Source organism: Fundulus heteroclitus, chromosome 3 (genome assembly GCF_011125445.2).
Source record: "Fundulus heteroclitus isolate FHET01 chromosome 3, MU-UCD_Fhet_4.1, whole genome shotgun sequence".
Taxonomy (NCBI): Eukaryota; Metazoa; Chordata; class Actinopteri; order Cyprinodontiformes; family Fundulidae; genus Fundulus; species Fundulus heteroclitus.
In genome coordinates this window covers 43,424,314-43,451,934 of record NC_046363.1, presented here as the reverse complement: position 1 = coordinate 43,451,934, position 27,621 = coordinate 43,424,314, and the positions used below count along the sequence as shown (strand labels likewise).

At 39.8% G+C, this 27,621-nt stretch overlaps 1 protein-coding gene across 1 annotated transcript; it reads left to right on the top strand.

Annotated features, from left to right (window-relative positions):
- ntrk1 (neurotrophic tyrosine kinase, receptor, type 1) lies at positions 1–27,621 on the top strand (the record flags this gene model as incomplete). Its single annotated transcript, XM_036135463.1, is given in 7 exon segments — positions 1–103; positions 1,228–1,383; positions 3,368–3,498; positions 6,421–6,593; positions 14,753–14,993; positions 15,114–15,272; positions 26,779–27,621. Coding segments are annotated over 7 exon segments (1,149 nt in total), but the record flags the coding sequence as incomplete, so codon positions are not given.

Below are 27,621 nucleotides of genomic sequence, written 5' to 3'. Positions count from 1 at the left end.
GTGTATGTTGCTGTGGGCCTCGCGGTGTTCGCCTGCACCTGTCTGCTCATCATAGTTCTGGTCATTAACAAGTACGGCCAGCAGTCCAAGTTTGGCATCCACCGTAAGTAGCAGTTCACTGCGTGAGAGTACATCCGACACGTAAGCACAGAGGACTGGCTTTATGGGAACATTCCCTCAAAGCTGAGTCTTTTGTCATCCGGCCGTTAAACTGAAGAAATTCGCTTTTAGGCGCCCTTTGGCCTAGACACACTCACTCACTTTGGCTGTAATGCAGAAACTAGTTTGAGATTTATTCTCCAAGCGCTGCTCAACTATTCTGTGTTTCTGTGGGCACCAGATTTATGCAAATAATGCATTTTTTGTCAGACAATTAAAAAAAAGTTGTTTCTGAATCTGTGGCCATTTACTTGATACTTCAATTGATGCCTCAAAGTTAAAACTTAATAAAAGAGCATTGTACATGTATTTTTTTTTCTCAACCCAGAAGAGTTTCTGCGAAAACTGCTGTTTGGAATCGGAGCTGGTTGTGTTTTTTCGGGATTTAATGGCCGACCACAGCTTTTCAGTGTGATGTAACTTTGCACACAGGCAGCTGCTGTTTGTTTGTTGGGCAAAGTGCCTTAATTACAGCGCAGACCTCCGCTGCCCACCGCCACGTGGTGAGAGCCATTAAAAACGATGGATGGACGGATTGATGGATGGATGGATGGACGGATGGAGGACACCCCACCCTTTTCTCTCTTCACTCAGAGCTCCTAAGTGTGCCTGATTGCCTAAGTGGACCACGCTCCCTCTTTCCTCCCCTCCATCTCCTCTGGGCTCCCTCGTTGTTGTTCCATTTTCTTCTGTTTTGGACTCTGGGGGTTTTGTGGTTTGCCTTGCTGAGTGGATTTTACAATTTGGGCCCCACTTGTTTGGCTTTTAATACTTGCCATAGTCAGGTGTTGCTAACCATCCAGACTTCCTGTATGGCCATTTTCCCCCCATTTCAATGTGGTCTGATTGCTGCATGGTTGATGATGGTGATTATTAGAGCTTGTCATCGTCTGTCACCATGGTACCAACAATTGGGCAGCCAAGTTGGTAGTGGAGTATGTTTGTCCCTTATAAGGGAAAAATTGGTCCCAAATTGCTTCTTTTGTCGGCTAGTGCAATCAAAAGAGGTTGGAGACTGATTGGGTGTCATGTATCCCTCAGTCATGCTGGTCTCTTGTCTTTCATTAGGCTCATCAGTTCTTGGTACCGAGGATGACCTGGCCGTCTCACTCCGCTTCCTGAACTTCGGAACCAGCCCACCTTCCTCGGATGAAGACTCTGGTTTGTCAAGTTTTGTGGAGAACCCGCAGTACTTCTGCGGCATCATCAAGGACAAAGACATGTGTGAGTGCTGGTGAAATTTCTGTTGAATACATTTGTTCTCATTAAAAAGCTGTTTTATAGCATCAGTTACTAATTTCTGAGATATTTAAATGGATCCTTAAGGCGTGTCTTCTAAACTTTTGTTTGAATTACACAACAATCTCACTCTGTGAGCGCTCTCAGTACAATCTCCTACAATTTACAAAGCATGCGTCCTTTCTACATATATTTATCATATATTTATCACTATTTTTTCTTAGTCAAATATTAGAGTTCTATCAGATATCAGATTGGGTTCTTTTGAACACGCTGGGCTGGAAAGAATGGCTTTCATTGGGTTGTTAAATTATTGGGGCTGCTTTTCATACTATTTGGTGGGTTTTTAGGAAATATTCGAAGGAAACTTTAATCAAAAAAGTTGACATTGTGTGGCAGGAGAGAAAAATAAATAAAACGCTTTTCCTTGCATTCATTTCATAAGTTAATTTATTTTTAAAATATCTGGAATATGTCAACCAGACATAATTAATGATTAATATTCATTGGCTAATTACCGTTCAATGTTGACTGTAAATGCCCTAAATGGAGCTAAGAGTTCAACTGATCAACTTCCATGGCTAGGAAAGGGAAATGTTCACTTCATCTATACATCTATATAGAGAATCTTTATATTAAGTTAGATTTACAACTCATTTAGCTGGGAGGCTATTCATAACTTCTTTTTTGTTGCTATGAAGACATGATTTGGAAAGTTATCTTTGCTTGCAGGTAATTTGGTCGCCTGATTCCAAATAGCTGTTTTTTTTTGTTGTTTTTTTTTGCTAATGATGTGTTATTTGTATTGTGTGTGTAATGTAATAACTCTTAACTTTTAACATGAGTTTGAGAGGGGGTTGAGATTATGGGCTGGTTTTGAGCTCAGCAGGTTCTATATTGTGTTTGGGCTGAAAACAGTCGGTCAGATCTGGCAACCCTGGTTCTGGATTATTCACCCTCTAAAAGGAGAACACTGTGACTTCCTGTAGCACAACCATCAGGATGAACATGCTTTTTCATATGTATTTGAAATCGAAAAATAAAAATGTGTTCATCAGTTTGAATCAAATATTTTAAATAATTAGTTTTTACTTAGGCTTGATGAGAAAGTCCAAACCTACCAGCTTCATTGTTGGCAATCGGCTTCCCCAGAGTTTCCTTTACTGGAGATGCTCCACATAAAACCTGCATTTTGTGACAATAAAATGTTCCTAGAAGCTAAAGTTATTTGCTGTTAAAGCAAGAATACAACCAAACAGGACCTGCATGACAACATGAAGTAGGCTACAAGCTCTCAAAATGCACCACACCATGCACCAACGTAAAGAAATTCAGGTTTTCTGGAGGTTGTAAACAAAGTCACTGACATCTGTAAGTCGGGAAAGTAATTTGTAAAGTAGCGAAACTCCAGTGAACCACGGTGTGAGCCGTTATCCACAAATAGAGAAAACATGAAACAGTGGTGAGCCGTCCCAGGAGGAGCCAACCTTCCAAAATTACTCCAAAAAAAACCCACGACTCATGTAGGAGGGCACAAAAGAAACCAGAACAACATCTAAAGCCCAGGAGAGCTCAACAGAGAGAGAGTTTGAGCAGAAATGGCCTCCACTGCTGTCCAAAAAGAACCCAAAGGTTCTCAAACAGCCGTCTTTGCCAAAAACATCTTTTAGGGAAATCTTTGAGTTCGAACATTTTGGAAGGTCTGTGTTCTGCTACATCTGGTGAAAAACAACCACAAATCTCAGAAAAAATATTATAATTCTGGCTGTCTCAATGATGACGGTGGGGTAATGGTCTGTTTCCTGGGAAAACCAAAATTATTTAGGAGGATTAACAAGTTAGAAACTCTCCAGACGGATTAGTGCCTGGCTTGACGAGGACGCGGCGCTCGAAAGCTCGCCTCTTCTCGGACCGCAGCAGATCCCAGCAACACTTCCCTCACAGCCGTTTCTCTTTCTTATTGTGGCAGGTGTGCAGCACATTAAGCGGCAGGACATTGTGCTGAAGTGGGAGCTAGGTGAAGGAGCGTTTGGCAAAGTCTACCTGGCAGAGTGCGCCAACCTCAGCCCCGACAGCGACAAGATGCTGGTTGCCATTAAGGTGAGGAAATCTTACATCGTCCCCTGCGCTGTCTCAGGAGCAATTTAACGCCTAATGCGCTCTAAGCATTTGCAGCAGCGGTGAAAATGTCAGCCGTTAGTATGTGGTCTAAGCAGAGGAGTGTGAGTGAAAAGCCTGGCTGTTTGTGGTAAAGAGAGGAGAAAGTTTAGATTTCCGCTGCAGCGAAGTTATAGTTGGTGTTTTAAAAAAAATCCTACGTCTACATGGCACCGCTGGGAAACACGTGTAAAAAACCTTAAAATACGGCCGTCTGTTATTGAAGGGAAAGGCTTTTCTAGACAATCGTCACAGCCAGATGTGCAATAACATGGATGGAAGCATTATTTATGTCATGTTTTACTTCTGTAAGTTGTTCTCTAGCAATTTTTTTACTTCCAGTTTCCAGGGGTATAAATATTATGCAACCCATTTAGGTTAGCTTCTCTTTAAAAAAGGGAAAGATGAGAGAATACACAATTCAAGTAATGCAGAGGATTGTTGAGCTTAAACGAGGAAACAGCCACAAACTGGCAACTACTCACCTAAACATCTTCATATTTACAGTCAGTATTAGTTAGTATTTGAAAAAATAAGGCCGGACGTTGAGCCAGTGAGGAGGGTGGTATGTAAGCATAAAAATGGATATAAGCACATTGAGCGCTCTGTTAGGTATGGTGGAGGATCTGTGGCCCCGGGAACCTTTGTGTTAGAGTGCATCGGATCACGATACCAGGACATTTCTATTAAAAAAGCTCCACATATTGGGATGTATTACCCAACGCTGTCAAAAGGCAGGGGTATGCAGAGGATGGCTGGGAAAGAAGAAGATGTGGAGATCAGGGGGAGATGAAGGCAGATGGTGCGCTGTGGGACCCCTACAGAGGGCAGCCCACAAAAGATCTGGGATATTTCTTTTTATTCTTAAAAAAAAAAAAACACAGTTTAAACTGTATGCAGTGACCTCTGCTTAGTTCATTATAATATTTATAAGTATAATACAGCATTAATATATCATAGTCTGTGCTGAAGAAGGCTGAACAGGTTGAGTAACATAAATGTAGATTATAGATGTAGATAAAAATACTGATTAGAGATTGATTATAGACAGATTTTCATTGATCCCCCTATATATATATATATATATATATATATATATATATATATATATATATATATATATATATATATATATATATATATATATATATACAATTTTTATTTTATTTTATGCAGAGATAGAGATCTAGAAAGATAAAAGTGGACTTTAACACCTTGTCTTAAGTCTATTCCTGCCTGGGCTTTATTGTTAGAACAATATTCTGCGGTTTTAGAGTGAGCCATCTTTGTTAAAAGGCTGTCAGATGGTTTAATACTCAGCTCATGTTACAACAGATTAATGCAAACCACTAAGAAAAAAAAACACATGCAAGAAGATGATGGAATATGCGTCAGCTCACTTTTATCAGTCCATTAATCACACACATAGGGCTTTTTATAATATCGTTACTCATCTTAGTTGAGGTGCTGCAAGGAATTCTGGAAACATTCATGTAATATTCAGGCATCACTTCTTCACCAACACATGCTGTTTTAACTCTTTTAGAAACTATTTGAATGGGTTTTCAAGCTTTTTTTGGCTCAGAATCGGAAGAAGTAGAGATAAAACAAACTACACAAAGAACAGAAAGTAAAACAAAATGTCTTAATTAAAACATATTTTCAATAAAATACATCAAACCAGTCAAGCAGTGGTGCATTGCTGTGTGATGCACCTTTATTTTCCAACCCTTAAATTGTATGTCTGAGTTTACAGCCAGCTTGTAACCAGTGAAATGCTTCTGACTGGATATTTGACCTCCCTTCTTGGAAATGTTGGAACGGTCCATTTAAATATGTCGGTTTCTTAGCAGGGACTCGGTTCTCTGCATAGATCACAACTTTTCAACAGTGTTCAAGCCTAATATCAGCTCAGTTTTGATTTGTGTTTGGGATCAGATGATAAAGTGAAAGTGTTCCAACAATGGAGCCTTGAGGAACGCCAAAGTATTCCCAGTCTATGAAATAAGATTTAAAGACATAAAGAGTCCCTTCTACCATTTGTCCAACCAATTAAAAATCACCTGGTCCTGTTAAACCCACACTAACCTTAGAAAACTGAACAACACGTTCATCCGCGTGCAAATAATATTAAGATGTACAACAGTTTGCCAAATTATAAAATTAAAGTACTAGAATAAACAGATGACATTTCATCACTTTTTGAGCAAGTTAAGGAAAAAAGAAAAGTACAAAGGTCTACATTTTTTTTCTGTAGACCTCCTTTGATATGAGACCTGGAAAATGTATCACATTTTTGTGAAAATTGGTCGGTGTCATTCATAATTCTATGAATAAATGATTATTTCCAAGTTAACGTGCAGTATTTGTATAATTTAGGTGATATTCCTACTAAAACGATAATAAGCTGTGTATACAGTGCATTCATTTAATTAAAATAATAAATTTCACATAACTGAGTTCACAAAAAGCAGCTTATTTTTGGGCAAACATGTATCACATGTGCTTTTGTTTTAGGTTTTTTTTTACATTTCATGCACATTATTGCAGAAAAACATAAAGGAGAACTGTTTAATCTGGTCTTTCAAATTATAGAAAAATATGAAAATATTTTACTCATGCAATTTTCTTTTTATGATGAAAGCTATGGAGGATGGTAAAGGAGGGAAACAGCCTTTGGTTTGATGACTCCTGTTCTTTATTTTTACAATTTAGAAAAACTAACTTACAAATTCTGTCTTTCGAAACACAAAAAAAGGGCCCAATAACTCAGAGTGAAAATAATACCATGTTGCAATGTAGCATAATAGTCCTAAAATGTTTTCTCCAGCGGATATAACGGCACAACCATGTTTTTGTTCACAGACTCTGAAGGATGCAAACGAGTCGACCCGGCAGGACTTCCAGCGGGAGGCAGAGCTGCTGACGGTCCTCCAGCATCAACACATTGTGCGATTCTACGGCGTGTGCACAGACGGAGAGCCGCTGGCCATGGTGTTTGAGTACATGAGGCATGGAGACCTCAACCGCTTCCTCCGGTACGTAGAAGGCCGCACATTCAGTCTCAGCGGTGGGCTGTCGAAGCTCCGCTGCCCCAAACGCTGGCTCCTCATGCTGGTTAATGTTAGACCCTAAAAGTATTGAATGAAAGGCAGCAGCGGCAGCAGCAGCACCGCCTTCATGGCAAATGTGTCAGAGTAGGAAAAGCACAGTAGGAACGTTTCCCAGCAGTGAGCCAGCCTTCACAATGCAAAAGCCTGATTTTGAAGCAGCTAAGTGGAATACAGCCATCGTGCCTTTCATCTGGTACAGTACGGCTGAACGGATTGGTGGGATAATAATGTAGCTGATTGAATGAAGAAATAATTAATCCCATAATTGTACTTTTTGAGCAAAAAAAAAAAAAAAAGCCATGAGATTGAATGTTTCCTAATTGTTTGATGGAACATTGAAATAATCTTCATGATTTTGAAAAGGCTGCAATGGACGTTTTCATTCTAAACATAATTTTTTTTTCTTCTTATTGTCAACAGTGTGTGTTTAGAGGGTTCATTTAGCTCAGGTTTACAGCACCAACAGTAAAAATGGTTTAACTAAGCTTAACAAACAATTACAGACGATAATGTTTAGGTTAAAATTCAGCATTTCGTGCCTTAGCTTTGACATGAATTGCAGGTATTTACCTGCGCATAAAGCCTAAAGGACCAGTAGCTACTTTTTTATGTTGGTACAAACATTGTTAGTTAATTTGGCGACTGAGTGGACTGTCATTTTTAATATTTCAGTAGGTTTCTTTCCGGTGTTGCAAACCCTGCATTTGTAAACAGGTTTTCATGTTAATACTGATTAAAACTAACCGGTGTTTTACAACCAGCTTGGTGGAAGCAGACAATAACCATGTTTTGTCAGTTTTAACCTGTATTGACATGGAAAATGAGGACTTTTTGTTTTAAAACTGAAGAAGTGAAACCAACACTGAAATACCCACAGGCTGTGATAATTGTCACACGACTGTAATAATCAGAGAACGGAGCCGCAGATTTAAAGAAGACGAGGGAGCACGTTTAAACGCTGTGCCATAGTCACATACCAAAATACTTCCCTTAATTTTCTATTCTGAACCCACAGGGCAGTATGATTTATGAATCTGATGTTTGGTCTGAGCTCCCAGCCAAAGAAAAATGGATAAATACACAACTACAATTATAAAGGCAGCGAGAAGATCGTTTACAATTTCAGGAAAGGTTGTTTCTGCGCTGTTATGTGTTCCAGCCGCTGAGCGCTTCACATTTTTCCTTCAATGGGTCAAACGGCTGATTTCCTTTGTCAAAAAATAAAACATCTCAGCTAGAAAAAGTTTTCTTCAACAGAGGTTTAATTTTAGCAGCTCTACAAAGGCTGTTGTTCGTAGCTTGTTGATGTGTTAAGTTCATTTTGACGGAATTGCAAAACAAAATGTTTTTTTTTTTTCCTGTTCTCTTGTTGCCATTTGAAAAGTTGAAGCTTATGAACTGTAACCCCCTGCTTTCTGGATCTTATTTTTCCCTGTCAACGTATCCCTGTATCACACAGCGGTGCCATTAACATATCAAACCTTCACAGCTCTAATGTATGTGATTCATGCATTGAAACTTTCCTGCAGGTAATGGCTGGCCACATGCTGGCGCACATCCACTCAGGTTCCCTCTTACCGGCTCTAAACGCTCTGCTATTCGTCTCCTTCTTGGTGTTCCAGCTTATTCTCAACATAAATGGCAGCTTTAAAAATTTCTAGAAATATATGGTGAAGGGTTTTCTACTTTTTTTTTCTTCAATATTCTGAACAGCAGATTGAGGCCCCTGACTTATTTTATAGTCCTTGAGAAGCAACTTCTATTTACCGCCAATTTTTCTTGATGTCAGGGTTCGAGCTGTTATTAAAGTTTTATTACTAGTTTAGTTGAGAAAAAAACTGGACATTTTTTTAACCTTGTCCAGCTTCTTTGTTTATGTCCAACTTTCCTGCAAAACCTGAGTGCAATGAACTTTTATTTGGATGGAAAATCTAAAAAACATTCATATGAAATTTGCAAGAAAATTTGTGTCTGAATCTGTTTTTACAGTAAAGAGCTGCAAAAGATTGCTTGCTTTTTACTACATCTGTGTCAGGTAACACAAAAAACACTTTGTTGCATATTTTTAATTAAAATTCCTACAAAGAAAAAAAAATCTTAAATCTTGTGGCTTCATTTTTCTTTTGTTTTCGTTAGATTTGAGCTTCTACTGAAGCTCCGTTTTTAGACTTCGCTTGTGTGTCAAAAGAATAAATATTAGCGTACATTTAAATCTAGAAGGACATTTCTGAAGTTTCTTTTGGAAAGTCCATTACAAACATGCTTTATTTTGCACATAAGCTCTTTTTGGCACAATTGTCGGGAACAAAACACTCTTACTACTGTGTGTAAATTATGTGATTTTGTTTTGTCCAATTTTGAACAAAATTTCCTTGCTGGTGGCTTGACTGCTTCCCTCAGACCATATTTAACCTCTTAAGACCTGAGAATTTTGGTTCAAACATGGGCTTTTAGGGACCTGAATAAGCGCTGGAAAAAAAGAATTTCTCTTCAAACATAAATGTTTGATCTGTTGTAAAACTCATTTACAGATCCGTCAGGAGAAAGAAATATATATGTGAAGAGAATCTGGTCAGTTTTAAATCTTGAAAAGCCTATGTTTAGACTTAAGCTCTGAAGATGTTAAATAATTAAACTTTTTAATAAGAAAATTAATAAGATAACAGAGGTAAACTGGAGTGCTTTATTTTTTACACTTGACCTGCCATTTCCAATTCTGTGTGATTCCAGTTTTCGTCTTAAGGATTATAACTCATACAAACTCCTTTTTAACTTTGATTTGATTTAACAATTAAATAAACCACAAAAGTAAAATGTGCTGCAGGTTCCTTAATAGATGTAAAAGTAACAGAAAATAAAGGGACTGCAAGATTATCACCATTAATGCATCAGAGCTACAAACCCTTCTCACATCAGACATCTTTTTGTCATGATGCATCTACATACTGGAAAAAGAGTGAGATTTTTACATTTAGATGCATTTAATAAACAGACTATAAGTAAACTGATCATGGGTGAACTGGCTAATTGGGTAAACCAGCAGCTTGGTTAATAAACAGAAACACACCCATCAGACTATAAGGCACTCTTAAAATCCTTAAATTTTCTCAAAAATTGATGAGTCGTTTTATAATCCGGTGCTCCTTATAGTCCGAAAAATACGGTAACTCACCACCGTCAGGGTATGAATGGGTGAATGATTGTCGTGTAAAGCACTTTGGGGTCGTCGGACTAGTTAAAGCGCTATATAAGTATAAGACATTTACCATTTAGGAGAAATTTAAAGAATTACAAGAATATTCCCATCTATACACCCAAGCATATGTTGCTGAACTTCAACTCAGAAAAGTTGTTCAAAGCAACCTGCAGACTGTTCTTAATTTGTATGCATGTAAGGACAAGGAGGGGGAAAAAAAATCTGATTTTGCAGTATTTGACCTGCTGATCACCGTCTCAGTATCGGCCGAATCCATTCTCTCTTTGATTAACCATCGCCAGGACCAAGACCCAGAGATGACTGAACTCCTCCGCAGCTTCATGCATAAGGCTTCAAGAATAGAATATCATTTTATTTGCTCTGCTCATGTTGGCCACCCATAGATGGTTGCTTACTGTGTGAGCTGACTAAAGGGACTAAAGGAGATGGCGTTAGAGCTGAAGCTCCGGGAAGCAATTCAGAACAAGTCAAGGCACAGGGCAGCTTCATTATTAGCAAGCCCGGCCTACAGTGTTACTGGCAAAAAGTAAGAGAGTTTAATCTCCAGAAGATTTTTATATTCTTTAAGCTTTTTTTCTTTTAAAAATCCCTTGGAAAGCTGCAGAAGGACTTGAAGGGGCGTGAACCTATCAGAGTTCAGTTGCACCTTGGAAACAGTCAGAGCAGACAGACTGTTTAGTTTACAGGCCGCCAGGTGTCCTGCACAGGAGACAGATTGGAAATGAACACCCCCCCCCCCACACACACACACACACACACGAACACAAAGAAATAACAAAAAAATAATAAACCCATGTGTTTGTGCACTCACACAGGCTTTTTCTGAGATATACGTTCAGCGACGATTCGAAATCACATTTCCAGAAACCAGAGTGGGTGAAATGTTGGAGAGCCCCCACGGTGCAGCTGCTTTCCCACCCTGCCACCTGCCCTTTAAACTAATAGTGATTGTATAGACAACTTCCTTTGTAATATGGAGAGGAGAGAGATTAGGATGGATGGACGACACATGGAGACACGTCAGCTGTGATCTGCTCATTTAGGCAGTTGGACGTCAGAGTGGGTGTTCACGATCCACAGAAACAACAGAGAGTTAATGTGCTCTGCATCTCTGGATTACATTATTGCAAATCAATTGTAGGCGTATTACAAGCCTCGTGTTTTCTATTAAGGGTGAGTTTTAAATGGCTTTATTGTGGCGTGGTCGCGCTGACCACGCCTGTCCCGCTCTCAGAGCTCAGGCCGGGTCTGACACAAGCGTTCAATCTGCAGATTGCTTGCTGAGGTCATTGTCCCTTAGGTGACCCAAGGTTGGTGCCGTGATTACAAATACGCTGAGAGGCCAATCCCAGTGTTTTCATAATCATAAACAGACAATAGTAGGTGGATTATTACAAGGACCTGCAGGTTCTTGAACCATGTGGGCCGCTATGACCTTGTCTGCGTTTATTACTGCTCTCAGGTTCAGCTCTTATGGTACAAACAGAAAATGGTACCTATTATGTGTTTAATGTGGCCAACGGACATTAAAGTTCAGAACATTAGAATATAAATAAATTAGAATATGCGTTCCAGTGAAGCTTGATTGTCAGATTAAGAGTCTTGAAAATAACAACCTGTATTAAACATACTTTTGATTAAATACCACATTATCTGTAAGGGGAAGCTCATCATAATTAACAGAAATAAAGGCTTTAAAACGTCAGTCTGTGATTAATTAATCTATATATTGGGTTTCACTTAGTGAATTGAGTTACTGAAATAAATTAGCTTTTCAATGATGTTCCAAGTTATTGAACAGGACCGTACACCAGGGTGCTTTTATTCCATCTCTGTTCTGATTTTCCGTAGAGGTCCTGTCTGTTGTTCCGATCAGAAAATTTAAATTTTACTACCACACACCAGGAAGGTTTCTTGTTTTATAAATGCCTGGAACACAATTAAGACACATAAACCACAGATCTATAGAGAGCATTACTCATGAACGAACTGTGAGTGTGGAGATGAGCTCTGGCGCTTTGGTCCCTCTGACTTAAAGGCCTAATGGAAAATATTTCAGGGTAATAAATGCTCCATACTCCTCTATTACCCTGGATTTTAAGTCCTATTGACCAATGGTTCCTGTAAAATGACTGTGATAAAATCTCCTATTCACACGCAGGGATGCTGTGTTTGTCAAAACGTTGCGTTCATTGGATAAAAATAGGCAAAAATTAGCAGCATAGGACACAATTGTTGTTGAGCGTTTGCATGACTACTTGCTTGATTACCAGACCTTTATTCAGTCAGTGTTTTTATCTGTGGGACAGTCTGCCAGCTTCAGTCTTCTGTGTACAGATTTTGAGTTCACATAATTTTCTACGTCTATTAGAACTTCAGCTCTGGATCCTGAAAAACCTGAAAACTGCAGCAGCATCTTCTCACAGAGAGACAGTTTGTCTAAAGGTGTGTTCACACTGCAGGGAAATGCGACACAAATCCGATCTTTTCACCCCCCAAAATATCTGATCTGGGCCACTTCCATATGTAGTACTAATTCAGATATGTATGGGATTTGTTCTTCAAAGCGTCCGCAGTCTGACCAATCATGTCACATTTATCTGTTCAATTCAATTCAATTCAATTCAATTTTATTTATATAGCGCCAAATCATGAAACATGTCATCTCAAGGCACTTTACAAAATCAAGTTCAATCATATTATACAGATTGGGTCAGATTATACAGATTGGTCAAAAATGTCCTATATAAGGAAACCAGTTGATTGCATCAAAGTCCCGACAAGCAGCATTCACTCCTGGAGAAGCATAGAGCCACAGGGAGAGTCGTCTGCATTGTACATGGCTTTGCAGCAATCCCTCATACCGAGCAAGCATGAAGCGACAGTGGGAAGAAAAACTCCCCATTAACGGGAAGGAAAACCTCCGGCAGAACCGGGCTCAGTATGAACGGTCATCTGCCTCGACCGACTGGGGTTACAGAAGACAGAGCAGAGACACAACAAGACAGACAAACAAGCACAGAAGCACACATTGATCTAGTAATCTGTTCTACATTAGATGGTAGTAGCGGGTGAGCCGTCCTCTCTGGATGATGTCACAGTTAACAGAACGCCAGACCAGATGTTCCAACTATGAAGAAAAAAAAAAGAGAGAGAACAAAAAGTTAAAAGCTGACATAATAACAAGCAATGCAGATTGGAGAGCAGTAGGAGAACTCAGCAGAGTGAGAGAAATATATCCTGCTGTCCTCCAGCAGCCTAAGCCTATAGCAGCATAACTATAGAGATAGCTCAGGGTAACATGAGCCACTTTAACTAGTACCTTTTCACAAAGAAAAGTTTTAAGATTAGTCTTAAAAGTAGACGGGGTGTCTGCCTCACGGACCAAAACTGGGAGTTGGTTCCACAGGAGAGGAGCCTGATAGCTAAAGGATCTGCCTCCCATTCTACTTTTAGAGACTCTAGGAACCACCAGCAGACCTGCAGTCTGAGAGCGAAGTGCTCTGTTAGGAACATACGGGGTAATCAGAGCTCCTATATATGATGGAGTTTGATTATTAAGGGCTTTATACGTTAGAAGGAGAATTTTAAATTATATTCTTGATTTAACAGGAAGCCAATGAAGGGAAGCTAAAATAGGAGAAATATGATCCCTCTTGTTGATTTTCATCAGAACTCTTGCTGCAGCATTTTGGATCAGCTGAAGACTTCAAACTGCATTTTGTGGACTTCCTGATATAGTAGAGAATTATTCTAGCTTTTCAGCATCAGTCCTGGACAGATTATTTCTACAGCAGCAAGTCGTAGAGTATACTGTAGGTTCATCATTGTTATGGAGCTGCTATTAACTTCAGTTTTTACTTTCCCCAAATACAAGTAACTTTGGAGGATTTGTATGTGTAAGCTCCAACATGAAAATTGCGATCCAAAACCAAGTGACCACCACTGTGAAGCCTCCAAATACAAGCTGTCATTGAGGCGGTTGATTGTCTACAAGCAGAAGCAGCGGGGGCTTTTGCGTCTGGTAGGCTAGTGTTGATGGATAGCAGACAGGATGATGAGAATCCACAACAGCGAGCAGGGGAACAGTTTCTATCAACTGAACAGTTGGCTACCTACGCATTTTTTACGAACATCATGTATAAAGTGCAGCAGGGCCGAGCTCGTTGTCTCTGGTGTAGAGTGCTATGAACGTAATATATAAAACACCCAAGGAAGAACCACGGCACCTCAGTCAGAACATATTCATCAACACATCTGTTAGCTTCTCCATGCTAAACACTTTATGCTAAGCTACAAAAAACAGTGCATTTCAAATGTCCTTCCAGAATACATATTCCAAACAATGCACTAAAACCACACATTGCACAACATGGCATGGATGTAATCGTTTTTTACCATTTCACAGTCCAAACTCGGGCATTCAGCGCATCGTCGGCCATGGCGGTCCTCAGAAACAGAATCCCAGCCTGTAGAGTTCTTAGTCAATTCCAGCTGTAGGTTCAGGGTCGTACCGGTATTGTTGAATACCAACTCTTCCTGCTAAAATATTCCGGCATTTTTTCATACTCAAAGAAGGCGTCTTCTTCCATGGCTACAAGTAAACAACTGGAAAGTAATGACATCCATAGTTCTCCAGGAGCCCACTTCAGCAGTTAATGACAAAAATGCTAAAAACAAGTTATTTAAGTTTAAAGTTAGAGAAATCGATCTCTTGAATGAATTGTGGAAGCATCTCAAAAATGAAAGCTACTTTAAGTTAAAGCAGCTTTTTACCAATCACATAAATGACTCTATATCTCAATCAGTGTGTGGTCCCGGACCAAGAATTGTAAAAATCCAGCCGCTGTCTGTGTTTCCCCCCCAGAGCCCATGGGCCTGACGCTCGTATACTGGAGGAGTCCAAGATGCCCCCCTTGGGGCAGCTGACTCTGCCCCAGATGCTGCACATCGCGTCCCAGATCGCTTCGGGCATGGTGTACCTGGCGTCGCTGCACTTCGTCCATCGTGACCTGGCAACACGCAACTGTCTGGTGGGAGAAGCTCTGGTGGTGAAAATCGGAGACTTTGGCATGTCCCGAGACATCTACAGCACAGATTACTACCGGGTTAGTGTCTGGAAGTCCAGTTTCTGTCAACGTTCATTTTTGACATCTTTGGCATGCTTCTTTAATACTATTCCTTCTGGCCAATAAAACTTAGTCCTGGATGGGTGTCCTCATCCTCAGGTTGGCGGACGCACGATGCTGCCGATCCGCTGGATGCCTCCGGAGAGCATCATGTACAGGAAGTTCACAACGGAAAGTGACATCTGGAGCTACGGCGTCGTTCTTTGGGAAATCTTCACCTATGGCAAACAACCCTGGTATCAGCTGTCCAACAGTGAGGTAAACTGTGCTTGTTGGCACACATTTTGAATATCCTTGTTTAGTTGAATATTTTTTTATACCTTCTTTATTCAATTATTTTTATGATACTCCTAAAATTTAAGGAAAAAGAAGAAATAATGTATGATTTGAAGCAATTTCTTTATAACCAATCTTAATAACTGCCCTGGAAAGCATGTTGTTCTTAATTATTTATTTGTCAATGCTGCTAAAACTTTAGGAACTGTTCCTGTGGACAATCTTGGTTTTTATAACGACATTATCATTTATTTAGTTAGAAGATACTGAAAGATGTGAATCGCTGTGACAGAAGCATGCAGATTCACACAAAGTTTAAAATATAATAGCAAAAAATAGGAACAAGAGATGTTACAGTAAGGGCATAAGAAATAAACTGTACAGTTTTTAAAATTTAGCACAAATTTAGGAATAAAGAAAAGTAAAACTGAGTAGGACGGTTAAAAAATTTTACAAAATGTGTAAGATAGTACTAACACATTCAAAGGAAACATTGATGCTAGCAGCATCTTAGTTCGCCCCTGAGGCAAGTGAGGAAACCAATAAAACCAACCATAAAATATTGTTTTAGGGACATTTTCCATTGAAGCAGTTATTGCGCCAAACTGGTGATAATTCTTGTTTTGTTTCCAGAGGTAAAAGCCTAAATCCTAGGAAATAAGTGGTACTCACTGAGCAGCAAGTCTTTTTCAGGCTGGAGTAAAGAACCACAGCTTGATGAAAACCTTGGACGAGGCTCATAGAGACCTAGAATCACATTAAACATTAACAAAGGCTGAAGAATCTTTCTGAACCCTAAAAGTTTGACGTCTTGTCTGGTTTACACACTCACAAAGGAGAATTTTTTTTATCCAACAGCTTCTTAAAGTAGTTTGTATTTAAGGTCTGGCCTTAAACAGCAGGAGACTGTTCTTAACAGTTTTCACAGTCACATTCTTCACATTAATTTAAAAACACAATTTCTGGGCTGTTTAAAACTGTCCATTTTATTCATACAACCAGCAGGTGTTTTTAAGCCCTGCTAGAAATTTAACATCTTATTCTCACCTGACATTTATACAAACTCTGAGCTAAATCCAGAATTGTCATATCCGTTTTATAAGTTTTGGTCCTTGATACCCAACATTTCTTTTGATCCAACAATGGAACCATCCAGTCACATCACATTGATGCCATATCTGCCAGATAACAGTAAAAGTGTGAGAAAGTGCTTTGGCATCGTCTATCATTCAGTGGGTTGCAGCTTCTAACATTACTTGTAGCGCCTTTTAACTTTTAACTGGAACACAGAGGAGAGGGCTTATTACTCCCATTTGATTCTCTCTGCACCAGAGGTTATTTAAAACGAAATTGTTTCTGAGACTCTTACTCCTCCTTACCTCACAGAGCCAATGCATTCCCCTTCTCGGTCAGTCGGATCCAGACCAAGGACACTGCAGAAGCTTATACCACTGCAACTTCCAAATTATGGACCACTGCGTTGTTGCAACTTTTGAGCAATCAAGAATTGTTACAAAGCTTCGGTTACTTTAGTTAGAAACCTCTGATCGGGCCCAGAATCTGGGCATATATGACTCTGAACCTTCAGAGTCATATAAGGACAATTGCAAAGTCGGCCTTTTATCACCTGAAGGATATCTCCAGGATTAAAGGAACCAAACATGAAGCATCATTCAGTTCTTTTGCTCCAGTTATCTGGAACAAACTCCCGGAAGAATGTAAAAGTGCTGAAACCCTGAGTTCCTTTAAATAAAGGTTAAAAAAGAGTTGCCTTTGAATGTTCGTTATAGAGGGTTCTGGGAACCCACTAAATAATCCAGATTACAGGACTCTGGGAGAAGGGATTTCTAGTTGGGAAATATAGGGACTTGGGGCAGTCCAGTGTGATTTGTAGTTTTCTGAAACGTCATTAGATTAGTTAACCTGACTCTAGCCATATGGATTTTGCTCCGCCTAGCTCCATTTACATCCATCTGGGACCTCTCCCATAGAAAGTGATTTCTCCAACCAATTTTATTGTCCAGCCAATCAGGACGCAGGGCTGGAGTTTCATAGATGTGACATAGTGGAGAAGTGACCGTTACATGAGACTGTTTTGATTCAGATAGCAATGGCGGCTCGCATCGAGGAAGCAAACGTTAACATTGATGCTGCTATTTCTTCCGTGTTGTCCAATCTACCTAATATTGTTTCATTAAAAGAACATCAGAGAACGGCGTCACGGGTTAGCTTCGGTGTGAGTTGTTGAAATAGCACGTCGATAAAGATGACAGACAAGTGGCTTATCCAATCATATGTAAGGATTTTTGATAAGGCCCAGCCTTCAATAAAGGCAATTCCTATGGAGAGGTCCCAGATGGATGTGCGGAGCTAGGCAGAGCGAAATCCATATGGCTAGGGTCAGGTTATAGATTAGTGTCCTGATGCATCTCAATAATCCAGGCAGAAGTGGAATAGAAACGGGTTCTTCCTTAATGAAGCGTTTAGTCTCTTCTCCAAGACACTTCTCCAGTCTGGTGAGTTTTAGGTAAACTCAGATTTATAAGCAGTACCTTCACATGGTGGATCAAAGGTCTATTGATCGGCGTTTAGGCTGACCGTCCTCTTCTGCATGTGAGCAACCAGTTCTGATTGCCTCGCTAAACTTGCAAAGGTTCTGCTTATGAAGCTGAGTTTACCTGAAACTCCCCAGACTGAAGAAGTCTCCAGAGACACTCGAGCCTGAATTCTTTCACTCTCTCATCCTTTTCACTTACAGACCTTGTAGTCGTACATGTTCTGCTCTCTTGAACCAATCAATGAGTTCATAGTAATTAAGGGCAGTCCAGTCTGGCCTTTTTAGCTTAAGCACCAAGAAGTGGGTCTCCACTGTGACCACAGCGGTGCTCTTACAGGCCGTAAGCCTCTCTTCTTTCCAGAGAAGGCTGGATCACTTTTCCTTTGCACTCGATTCTAATCTCATTGGCTTCGTTTTTGCCTTCGGCCAATAAAGCTTAACCTCGTTATCCTAATCTGTCTTGCCCGGTGAGGGACAGGTGAAATTATCATGTTGCCTAAATACTGACGCTGCGGAGATAAATCACCCCAAACTACTGACGTGGCGGCAGCCGGCAATTTAGCGGGTCGTTAGGAGTCTCGATGCTCAGCTCTGAGCCCGACTGATGGGTCATTCTGGTGTGAAGTGGCTCTGTTGACAGGCTTCTTCTTTTCACTTAATCAGGCAAAGGTTAACAGCAGCAAATAGAGTCCGATGGAGATCCTCACTCTGATCCCCGACAGTGATGTATTCACTGAGCGGTGCGAGGCTGTGAACTGCATCCGTCTGTGCAGCCATTACTGGCTGGTTCTTCACATTTTGGCTGCTCTCCATTGTCCCGGAGGTCGCAGCTAATGGACACAGATCCGTACATAGTCATGCTCCTTTACTGGAACCTGTGTGGCAGGAAGTCTGGATCCACAACGTTTCAATGAGCTTTTTACGTTACCCTGCTTTGTAAGACCTGTTGAGAAAATGTATTATTATTATTAGTATTATTATTATTATTATTATTATTATTATTATTATTATTATTTGATTATGCCTTTTCAGCCATTTATTCAAAACAAAGGAGGTTTAAGTATTTAAATTTGCTTCTAAGTTTAATTTAATTGATTTTTATGGCATGATTTAACAACGAATCTCATCTAATGTCACATTACTGCAGCCGTCCCTTCCTCCCGTGAAAGAGTGTGGTAACAGTGGAAACATAATAAAGTGTACTCGGATATACAGCAGCAATGATTCAAATAATGGGTCCGGCCAGAAAAGAGAAGCAAAGAAAGTAGCACGGGGTTGGGGAATACTTTCAACAGGAAAGAAAAATAAAGAGCGAATGCATTATTAATAGCAGTAAAAGATAAGATAAGATAGACTTTATTGATCTCACGGTGGAGAAATTCACTTGCCACATCGGCTCTTATAATCAGTGAAGGTGCCAAAAAGGAGGAAAAGGTGCATGAGATATATACAGTACGTCCACATATATACAGTGGATAGGGGAAAAAGAAAAGAAAAAGAAATAAGGAAGAGATTTAAGGTGACTTATAAACATATGGATTTGACATTGTACATTAAAGTGGTACCAGGTGAGTAACAACAGTGAGGTAGTGAGATAACTATAACAGCTGAATCTTTCCAAAAAAAAGTAAAAAACAAAGCAACTGGGTAAAATAAAAAAAAAAATGGCTATTTTCATTTGTTAATTATAGTTATGTTACACCTTTTATATATTAATATTTTTTTATTGTGGTTTTATATAATTCTTTATATTAGTAAGTATGGACTTAAATCTGTTAATAAAGCTTGATTGAGTGATTTAATACCAATTCATTACATATATTTAAAAGTCTAAACCTTTAGGGACACAAAATATAGTTTCTTTTTTTTCATGCTCTCCATGTGTTTTTATTTAGCACTTACCTGTTTTACTATGTAGCACTTTGGGATTTGTATAAATATAAAGTGCATTACAAATCCAGTGTATTATTATTATTATTATTATTATTATTATTAAAACCTCCTAACAATATAAAACGTTTGCACAGTATTACTATTACTTTTATGAACACATCCATCCGTTATCTTGCACGTCTATCCCTGTTGGGGTCATGATGGGTGCTGGTGCCTATCTCCAGCTGTCAGAGGGCGAGAGGCGGGGTACACGCTGAAAATGCCGCCAGTCTATCGCAGTTTTATAAACGCAGTTTGGTTTTATTTTATTGTGTTCTTCAGTAGGTATTCCTGTCTAAGCATTTCAGTGTCCGGACCTTCTTTGCTGTAACTGGCCAGTTACAGTTACAGGCCATTAAGATGATGATTTTTACACGACATGTTGATTTCATTCCTATCAGAATCTGAATCATAAATAGTTTAATAATCCCAGAGGGAAATTATTTAAATGCTGAACACAATATAGTTTCCTAATAAAGGACATTTTAGAATTTGTGAAATGGTCACAAAGACCCATCATGGCTACGTCTAGAGACTGCTCATAGAATCAGATCTCTAAGGTACTGCTGTCCATAGTATTTGACAGTCAATTTGACATCACTATTAATAAGCAAACAATTAACAATCAAAGTCACTGCTGTTCAATAGTCTAAAAATTAAAACAACATGCTTCCTTAATTATTATTCAAGACATTGTTAAAGTTCTCTTGAAATCCACCGCCATCTCCACTGCCTTGACGGTTAAGCTCCAGGTGGGTCTGACCGCCGATCCACCACCTGTCTGTACGCAAACTCAATAAACCAGGTGACAGTGGTGTCATCTGCCATTCTCAGGAGTTTCACATATGGGTCCGGTGAGGTGTCCGTCATTTGTGTACAGGGAGACGAAGAGCGGGTAGAGAACACATGCTGGGGTGGGCGCTGGTGCTGATGGTCTCTATGTGGCCTCACCTGCTGCTGCTAATCAGTCAGGAGGCTGGTGATCCACGGACAGGTGATGGCCGACACTGTAGGCCGTGATGTTTATGAAAGCATTTTAAACTGTAGCTTTTCTTTTTTGCCTTGTTCTCCTTGTTGAGTTTGTTCCTGGCTTGACTGTACAGGGCTCGGTCCCTACTGCTATAAGCCTGCTGTGTTTTTCTAAGCAGAGTTTTCAGATCTGGTCTTCACTGTTGTTTTATGTGCAAAAGGTCTTGCTTTGCGCATTCGTCCTCACAAAAAGTGACGTTTGACAATTTTATCAACCTCATTCCGGTCAACGTGCGAAGCTTCAAAGCCACTCCAATCTGTGCTGTCAAAGCAAGACTATAATCTGCTTTGACTTCCTAGCAGTCCTAACCACAGGCTGGGAGGTTTTCAGTTTTTACCTGCAAGTTGGTATGAGAGGAAAAGAGACCTAGAGCTGGCAGAGGAAGCTGTGTAATAGAGTGTCATAATCCTTGGTAGGTTACTGTTTTTTGGAAGTTCACTGGAGAGGTTAGCAAGTTAAAATCCCCTAAAACAATGATGAGACAGTCTGTTATCAGGTCAGGGAGCTGTACTGCTGCCTCTGGTGTGTAGGCGTGTGGTGGGATGTAAACACGGGCCAGAATAAAGTCCCTCTGTGAATAAAAAGGCTTACGGCCTTTAAAATGTAACAGAAGGTGATGACTACATGTCTTCTAAACCACTGTTACATCAGTTATTTATGTAAAAGCAGATTACGCCTCCTTTCTGTTTCCCCGAGTGCTCCACATGAAATAGTTGGAAACCCACAGTCTTCTGCGATTCTATGCAACATAGACGACACAAAGACAAAATAAATATTAAAACGTTTTAAAAATAAAGCATAAATTTACGTTATTAGTTAGCTTCCTGTGTACATGTGTGTGCATGTGCATTCAGAATAAATGTCCATTCAAGAAGACCAGGATGTGTCTTGGAGATTAGCGACCTGCTTGCTTTAAGGACGAGACTCGCTCAGCCTGCTCCTCCACTGCTTGTCGTCACTGGACTAGCTAGGAGCTGAGAATTTTACATGAAGATGTAAATTCAGGAACCGAATCCTTTCAGTGCTGCTGAAGCAACTAGGTAACAGCCTCAAGTGTTGAGCTAGTGTTGAGCTCTCTTTGAGCTCTTAGAAGCCACAACAAATGGGTCAAACACGTTGAAAGCACTAAAAGCAGGTTTTTATAGAGGCTAAACAGTTATTGGGTGAAATAAATCAAGAGGTTGAAATTCACCGCAGCGGTTCGTTCCACCGTCTATTCTGACCGGAGGTGACTGGCTGTTTAGATACTATGATGCATTCAGTGAGAAAATCCAGCAAGGGAAGCATTGCTTTATCTTTTGTATGTCTCCCTCTGACAAGATGCTCCAAAAAAGGCGTGGGTCCAGACTCTACCGGCCTCATCAGTTCCAGGGTCCTCGCTGTGTAGGGGATATTTTTTGGTTGTTACTGGCAGACGTTGCATGTTAAATGCACGTGTGTGTAGAACGTTTAAATCAAATGACGCTTCATGTTGCGTACTGTGACTTTCTAAGACAAGCAGAAACCTTTACAGTTTTAAAAATAAAATCCAGATTCTTTTCCTTTTTTTGATTATTAAATCTCTTGGTTTGCAATGTGATCCCCAGGAAACACCCTCACAGGGTCCCAGAAAATGTTCTGGGTCAAAAACTACAGAGCTTTTAAATGTAATTGTCAGTGCTGCAAATAGACAACTCTGATTTTCCCCTATTGTACTGAGCTGAACTTCCTAAATTATAGGTTACCTGCTACATATAAAGACATGTTTATGTTGGCTCTCCATCATGCAGATTTAGCCGCCAGTGTGAAATGAAGCACAAAGCAATGCTGCGTGATCAAAAGCACATTCATGAAAGCAGAGAGGACCGGTGTGCTGCTCAAAAACCTATATTGTTCAAGACATTGTGTATAAAAAATAATGAACACTTAAAGCTAGGCTCGCCGACTTTTCCAAAAACTCTGTTAAAAAATCTGTGTTAAAAAATCTCCCAAATACACTCTGGTCTTACTTCTTTCTACTGAGGCCTTCCTCTTCTTCTCATAAACATGAACACGTTTTCCTTCTTGTGACTCTCAGCCATGTTCAAAGTATGCAGTGAGAGCAGCGGAGCTACAATTAACGGCTAACCGCTAAGCTAACCGCTAACCTAGCCGCTAAGCCAGGGGTGACCAACCTTTTTGAAACTGAGAGCTACTTCATCGGCACTGTGTCATACGAAGGCTACCAGTACTGAGCTTTAAACTACTAAGAGTCCAAGCTCACCTTAACTTTACGTAATATAAATAGGTTTTTAATGCTTTTGTCATTTTTAAATCTATGTAAATACAAGTATTATTAAAAAGGAAGAGTAACTGAATAAAACAGCATTTTAAATGAAGCTCAATGGGGGGTTGTGCTATTTTTTTTAACAGGCATGTGGGCACCACATGGGGTCCACGGGGGCTATCTGGGCACCATGTTGGTGACCCCTGCGCTAAGCTAACCGCTAACCTGGCCGCAAAGCTAACCGGATGCATAAACACTAGAAGTGCGCATGCGCAGCTAGCAAGCGAAAACCCAGAAGGGACGAGCACGCATGTTGGCGTTACGTGAGCGCGTCAGAATGATTGGCATGTGGGACAAACAATAGATGCGGTGATACTCCTGGAACTTGAGGGACAGAGGGGTGTGAGTAATGTCTATGCGGGGAGAGCAGGAATAAAACTCTGACAAATCCCTGCCCTCCGGACCGAAAGGCAGAGACTGCCTGGTTATAGTTTTTAACAGGCCTGCCATTCGTACAGAGAACGATATTTTTAACCTCTTTTTTGTGAATACATAATGTATTTACTACTTTCAGGATGAAAGGACAGTTTTACCCAGTATAACAAAAAGTGAACCTTCAAAGTCCAGGGACAAAGAAAGTTTGAACCCAGGACCAACTTGCAAAGAAACTGTCCAACCAGCTGCAACAGCTCAGATTTTCTCTAGCTCAACATTTAACATCCTGACTGAGATAGGTCCCTTCTTTCTCTTCAGGTTTAACACAAACTGCTTTGTTTGAGTTTCTTGTAATGTAGTGGGATGTGGGATATATATATATATATATATATATATATATATATATATATATATATATATATATATATATATATATATATATATATATATATATATGTATGTACATGGGCATATATATATGCCCAGATAGTCCTTTATTCTGTACTTTGATGCACAAAGGTTATCATCTCTTTCAAAAACTAATTATGGACCACAGTCATGGGTGTTTTCCTCACTCCCTTCTTCCGATTGGAAAACATAATTAGATTTTCTAATTTGCTGTAAGTGGAGTACATATTAAACTGTGGCATTAGATGTGATGCAGATTTTCCAATATCTCTGAGTTTTTTTCTTTTGAATGTGAATATTTAAAGCTGGTTGTTTGACCCTAAAATCTCTGCTGTTTTAAAGTGCCGGAGCTAAGGCGTTGACCTGAATGCACAGCTGCCTGTGGGGCTTAGACCCTGAAAACGGAGCTTATTAGGACACCTTTTTGACACTGAGCTTTGCGGTTTCAATTTCTCGCCACAAAGGCGGGTGAATCAATACGTACATTTATTCCTGCTGGGCCTACAAGGAAACATCAGCCAGCCTGGTTAAGATACAGTAAATACAGAAATATCCCACTTTTCCTTCACATCCAGTGGCTCCCCGGGGAAAGCTCTTAAAAACATCTAAAATAAATAAATATACCTTTGCAGAGGCAAAGTCTCACTCTGAAAAATATCAGAATAATCCAACCTTTGATTTCAATTTGATTCTAACAACTTTTTTTGTCGACCTGTTGCCTCAATTATTTTCATCGCTAATAACTCCTATGAGACAACATTAACTAAAGCGTTTTTTTAATATTTATAGTTCATTTTCCTAAGTACTGTAAATCAGAGTTGGCTTCTTGTTCCCCTGAGGTATAAATGTAACGTGACACAAAGGTCGGAGGATGATGGCGTATTGTTAGACAGCTGCGGCAAAGTGTCTCTATGGCAATATTCAGGCCAACTACTTGTTCAAAAGGCATGGCAGGAAAATCCTTTTTTTCTTTTTCGACCATCGCAAACGTAAACGTGTGCTATTTGAAGCTGAACTGGAACTTTAGTTGAGTAAAAAGAGCCCCACATGTCCACTGCTCAGCATGGTGGAGGATCTGTGATGCTGGGGGCCCGCCTCTCTTCCAAAGGGTCTGGGAAACCTTTTTAAAAAACACAGCATGGTGAGACTCTTTGAAATGTCAGAAACTTTAATTAAAGATGATTGGGTAAGTGATTTTAAATGTGATCAGTGTTGGGGAGTAACGGATTACATGTAACGACGTTACGTAATTTAATTACAAAAAAAGAGTAACTGTAATTCGTTACAGTTACAGTGAGAAAATATGTAATTCTGTTACAGTTACTTCCGAAAATATTAAGAATTACAAATTTAGTTACATTTTTTTCAAAATATAAAGAAAAACCTTTGCGCTTTGCGCCCTGTATCGCCGTTTCCCGCTACGGCTCCTTGTCTCTATCACTCTGATGATCCATCCTGTGCTGGTGGAGCCTTCTGAAAGAACAGCAAGCGAGCGGACGTTTCACGGTTTTATTTCAGCTCAAGCAGCACATCAAAAATGACAGCCTTCAAGCTTGTTGACAGCCACCTCTTGTTATTCACCCACAACAATAAACAGTGAGAGCCGACGTGTGTTGTGAAACTGCAAAACTTTGTCTTAAGCGGAAAATCAAACGCGCGTCCACAGACAGCTCAGCGTTCACAGTGTTGCGTTCGTGAGCGTCGGAAAGCTATGGTGCATTCAGGAGCATGGGACATTTCCGTTTTACAACGAAAAAGGCAGAAAACGGAACAGAACTTAACTCATACAATAATGTATTTATCCAGAAACAGTGTGGGCTTTCTTACAATACTGAATGCTCTATAATTGTATTTCTGTTATTTTTAATTATGCACGTCTGCTAGCTTTTTATTCTAAAAAAATCTATAATATTACAGCAGCAAATTATCAAAGTTTTTCAAAGCCTGTTTAAAAGCTCCAAATTGGGCTTCAGATCATACAGCAACAATTGTGCTGTCATTGTTTTACAGGGCAGAATTTGCATTTGCTGACTCTTGTCCTTAAACTACTGATTGGATATACAGGAAATTCCGCTTTTTTAAGGTTCACATTCAGTTCTCAAAAATTAAATGTTGAACATGGGTCAATACTCATTAAAACAAAGTAATCAAAAAGTAATCAAAAGTAATTAGTTACATTACTTTTTAAAAGTAATCGAAAAAGTTACACTACAATTACATTTTAAACAAAGTAACTTGTAACTGTAACGGATTACATTTTTAAAGTAACTTACCCAACACTGAATGTGATAATCCAAAATCCGATTATCCGAACTAGTCGACCAGATCCAGAATCAGCCAGCTTCTAATCCAGATCTAGATCCTTTAGTCCTGCTGGCAAGCGATGCTGGGCAAAATATAAAATGCAGGAATAATTCCTAAACAACAGTGACTCTGTTATTAAAAAATAAAAGACAGAACAGCTAACTTTTTTTAACTGAATCAATTTTTCTTAAATAAAAATTTCCACTGTTTTCATTTTTTTTTTTTATTATTGCTGGTCAGGAAAACAAAAGGTCATGCGTTACTCATTTAAAGTCCCGATCAAACACTTACATATAAATTACAAAATCTTTAGTTACTTTTATGTTATTGTAGATGTTGGAGGATGTATTTGTTTATTATATATTATAATTTTATCTTAAGACTTTTAAGCAACTTTACCAGGGAGGCTAATCCGTCCTCAGAGGGTGGTAGCCTCAGTTCTCAGACATCATTTAAATATGAGCTTAAAATAAGATGTGTGGACCATTAAAAGAGCTGATTTTGGCCAAGGAAGTTGAAGACCAACCTTCTTTTTCACGTCTTAACAGATGAGTCTGTGTTGTTTCCGTCCCCTCAGGCCATCGAATGCATCACGCAGGGACGGGAGCTGGAGAGGCCACGCACCTGCCCCAAAGAGGTGTACCTGCTGATGCAGGGCTGCTGGCAGCGGGAGCCCCAGCAGAGGATGGTCATCAAGGAAATCCACAGCCGCCTGCTGGAGCTGGTCAAGAACCCGCCCGTTTACCTGGACATCCTGGGCTGAAGGGGGCCAAAAGGCAGCCAGGGAGCAGAAATCAAAGACTCAGAGGGTTGGGATTTATGTTGGTACCTGTAAACAGCGTATGCCATTTGTAGCTTTTCGCCCCATTTCATCTCGACTCGGTGTCCCGTTTTCTGCCCTGGGATTGTCTGGAAACCTGTCAAATGTTTACTGAAGTGTTTAAAGTTTATCTGCTGTGGGATCAGTGTGACGGGACGTGCATGGATAGGAAGACGGCTTTATATGCGCTGCAAAGCCAGTTTCTGATGAGATTTCCTAAGATTTTGCAGCTCAGAGTAATTTTACGTGGGGAGAAAAATTCTGTTTTATGGATTTGGACACAGCTGGAGTGTATTTCTATAACACACTGATCTATGGGGGGAGGGGGGTCATGTAAATGTAAATAAGAAAATCCCAGTGAAAGATTGTTTTTCACGAGTCATATTGTCTGTATTATACAATTATTTTTAAAAAAAAAGAAACAAAAAGAATTTGTTGAATATTAGGCGGAGAAGCTGTTTCCAGACACGCCAATCCCAACGTTGACGTCTGATGTGGACAGAAATACGTTTCCAAAGAGCAGCGGTTTGGACTCCAGAGTGGCTTTTTGTTCAAATTAGCAACATCTTAACGTGTGACTGTAAGGAAAGAAAAAAAAAA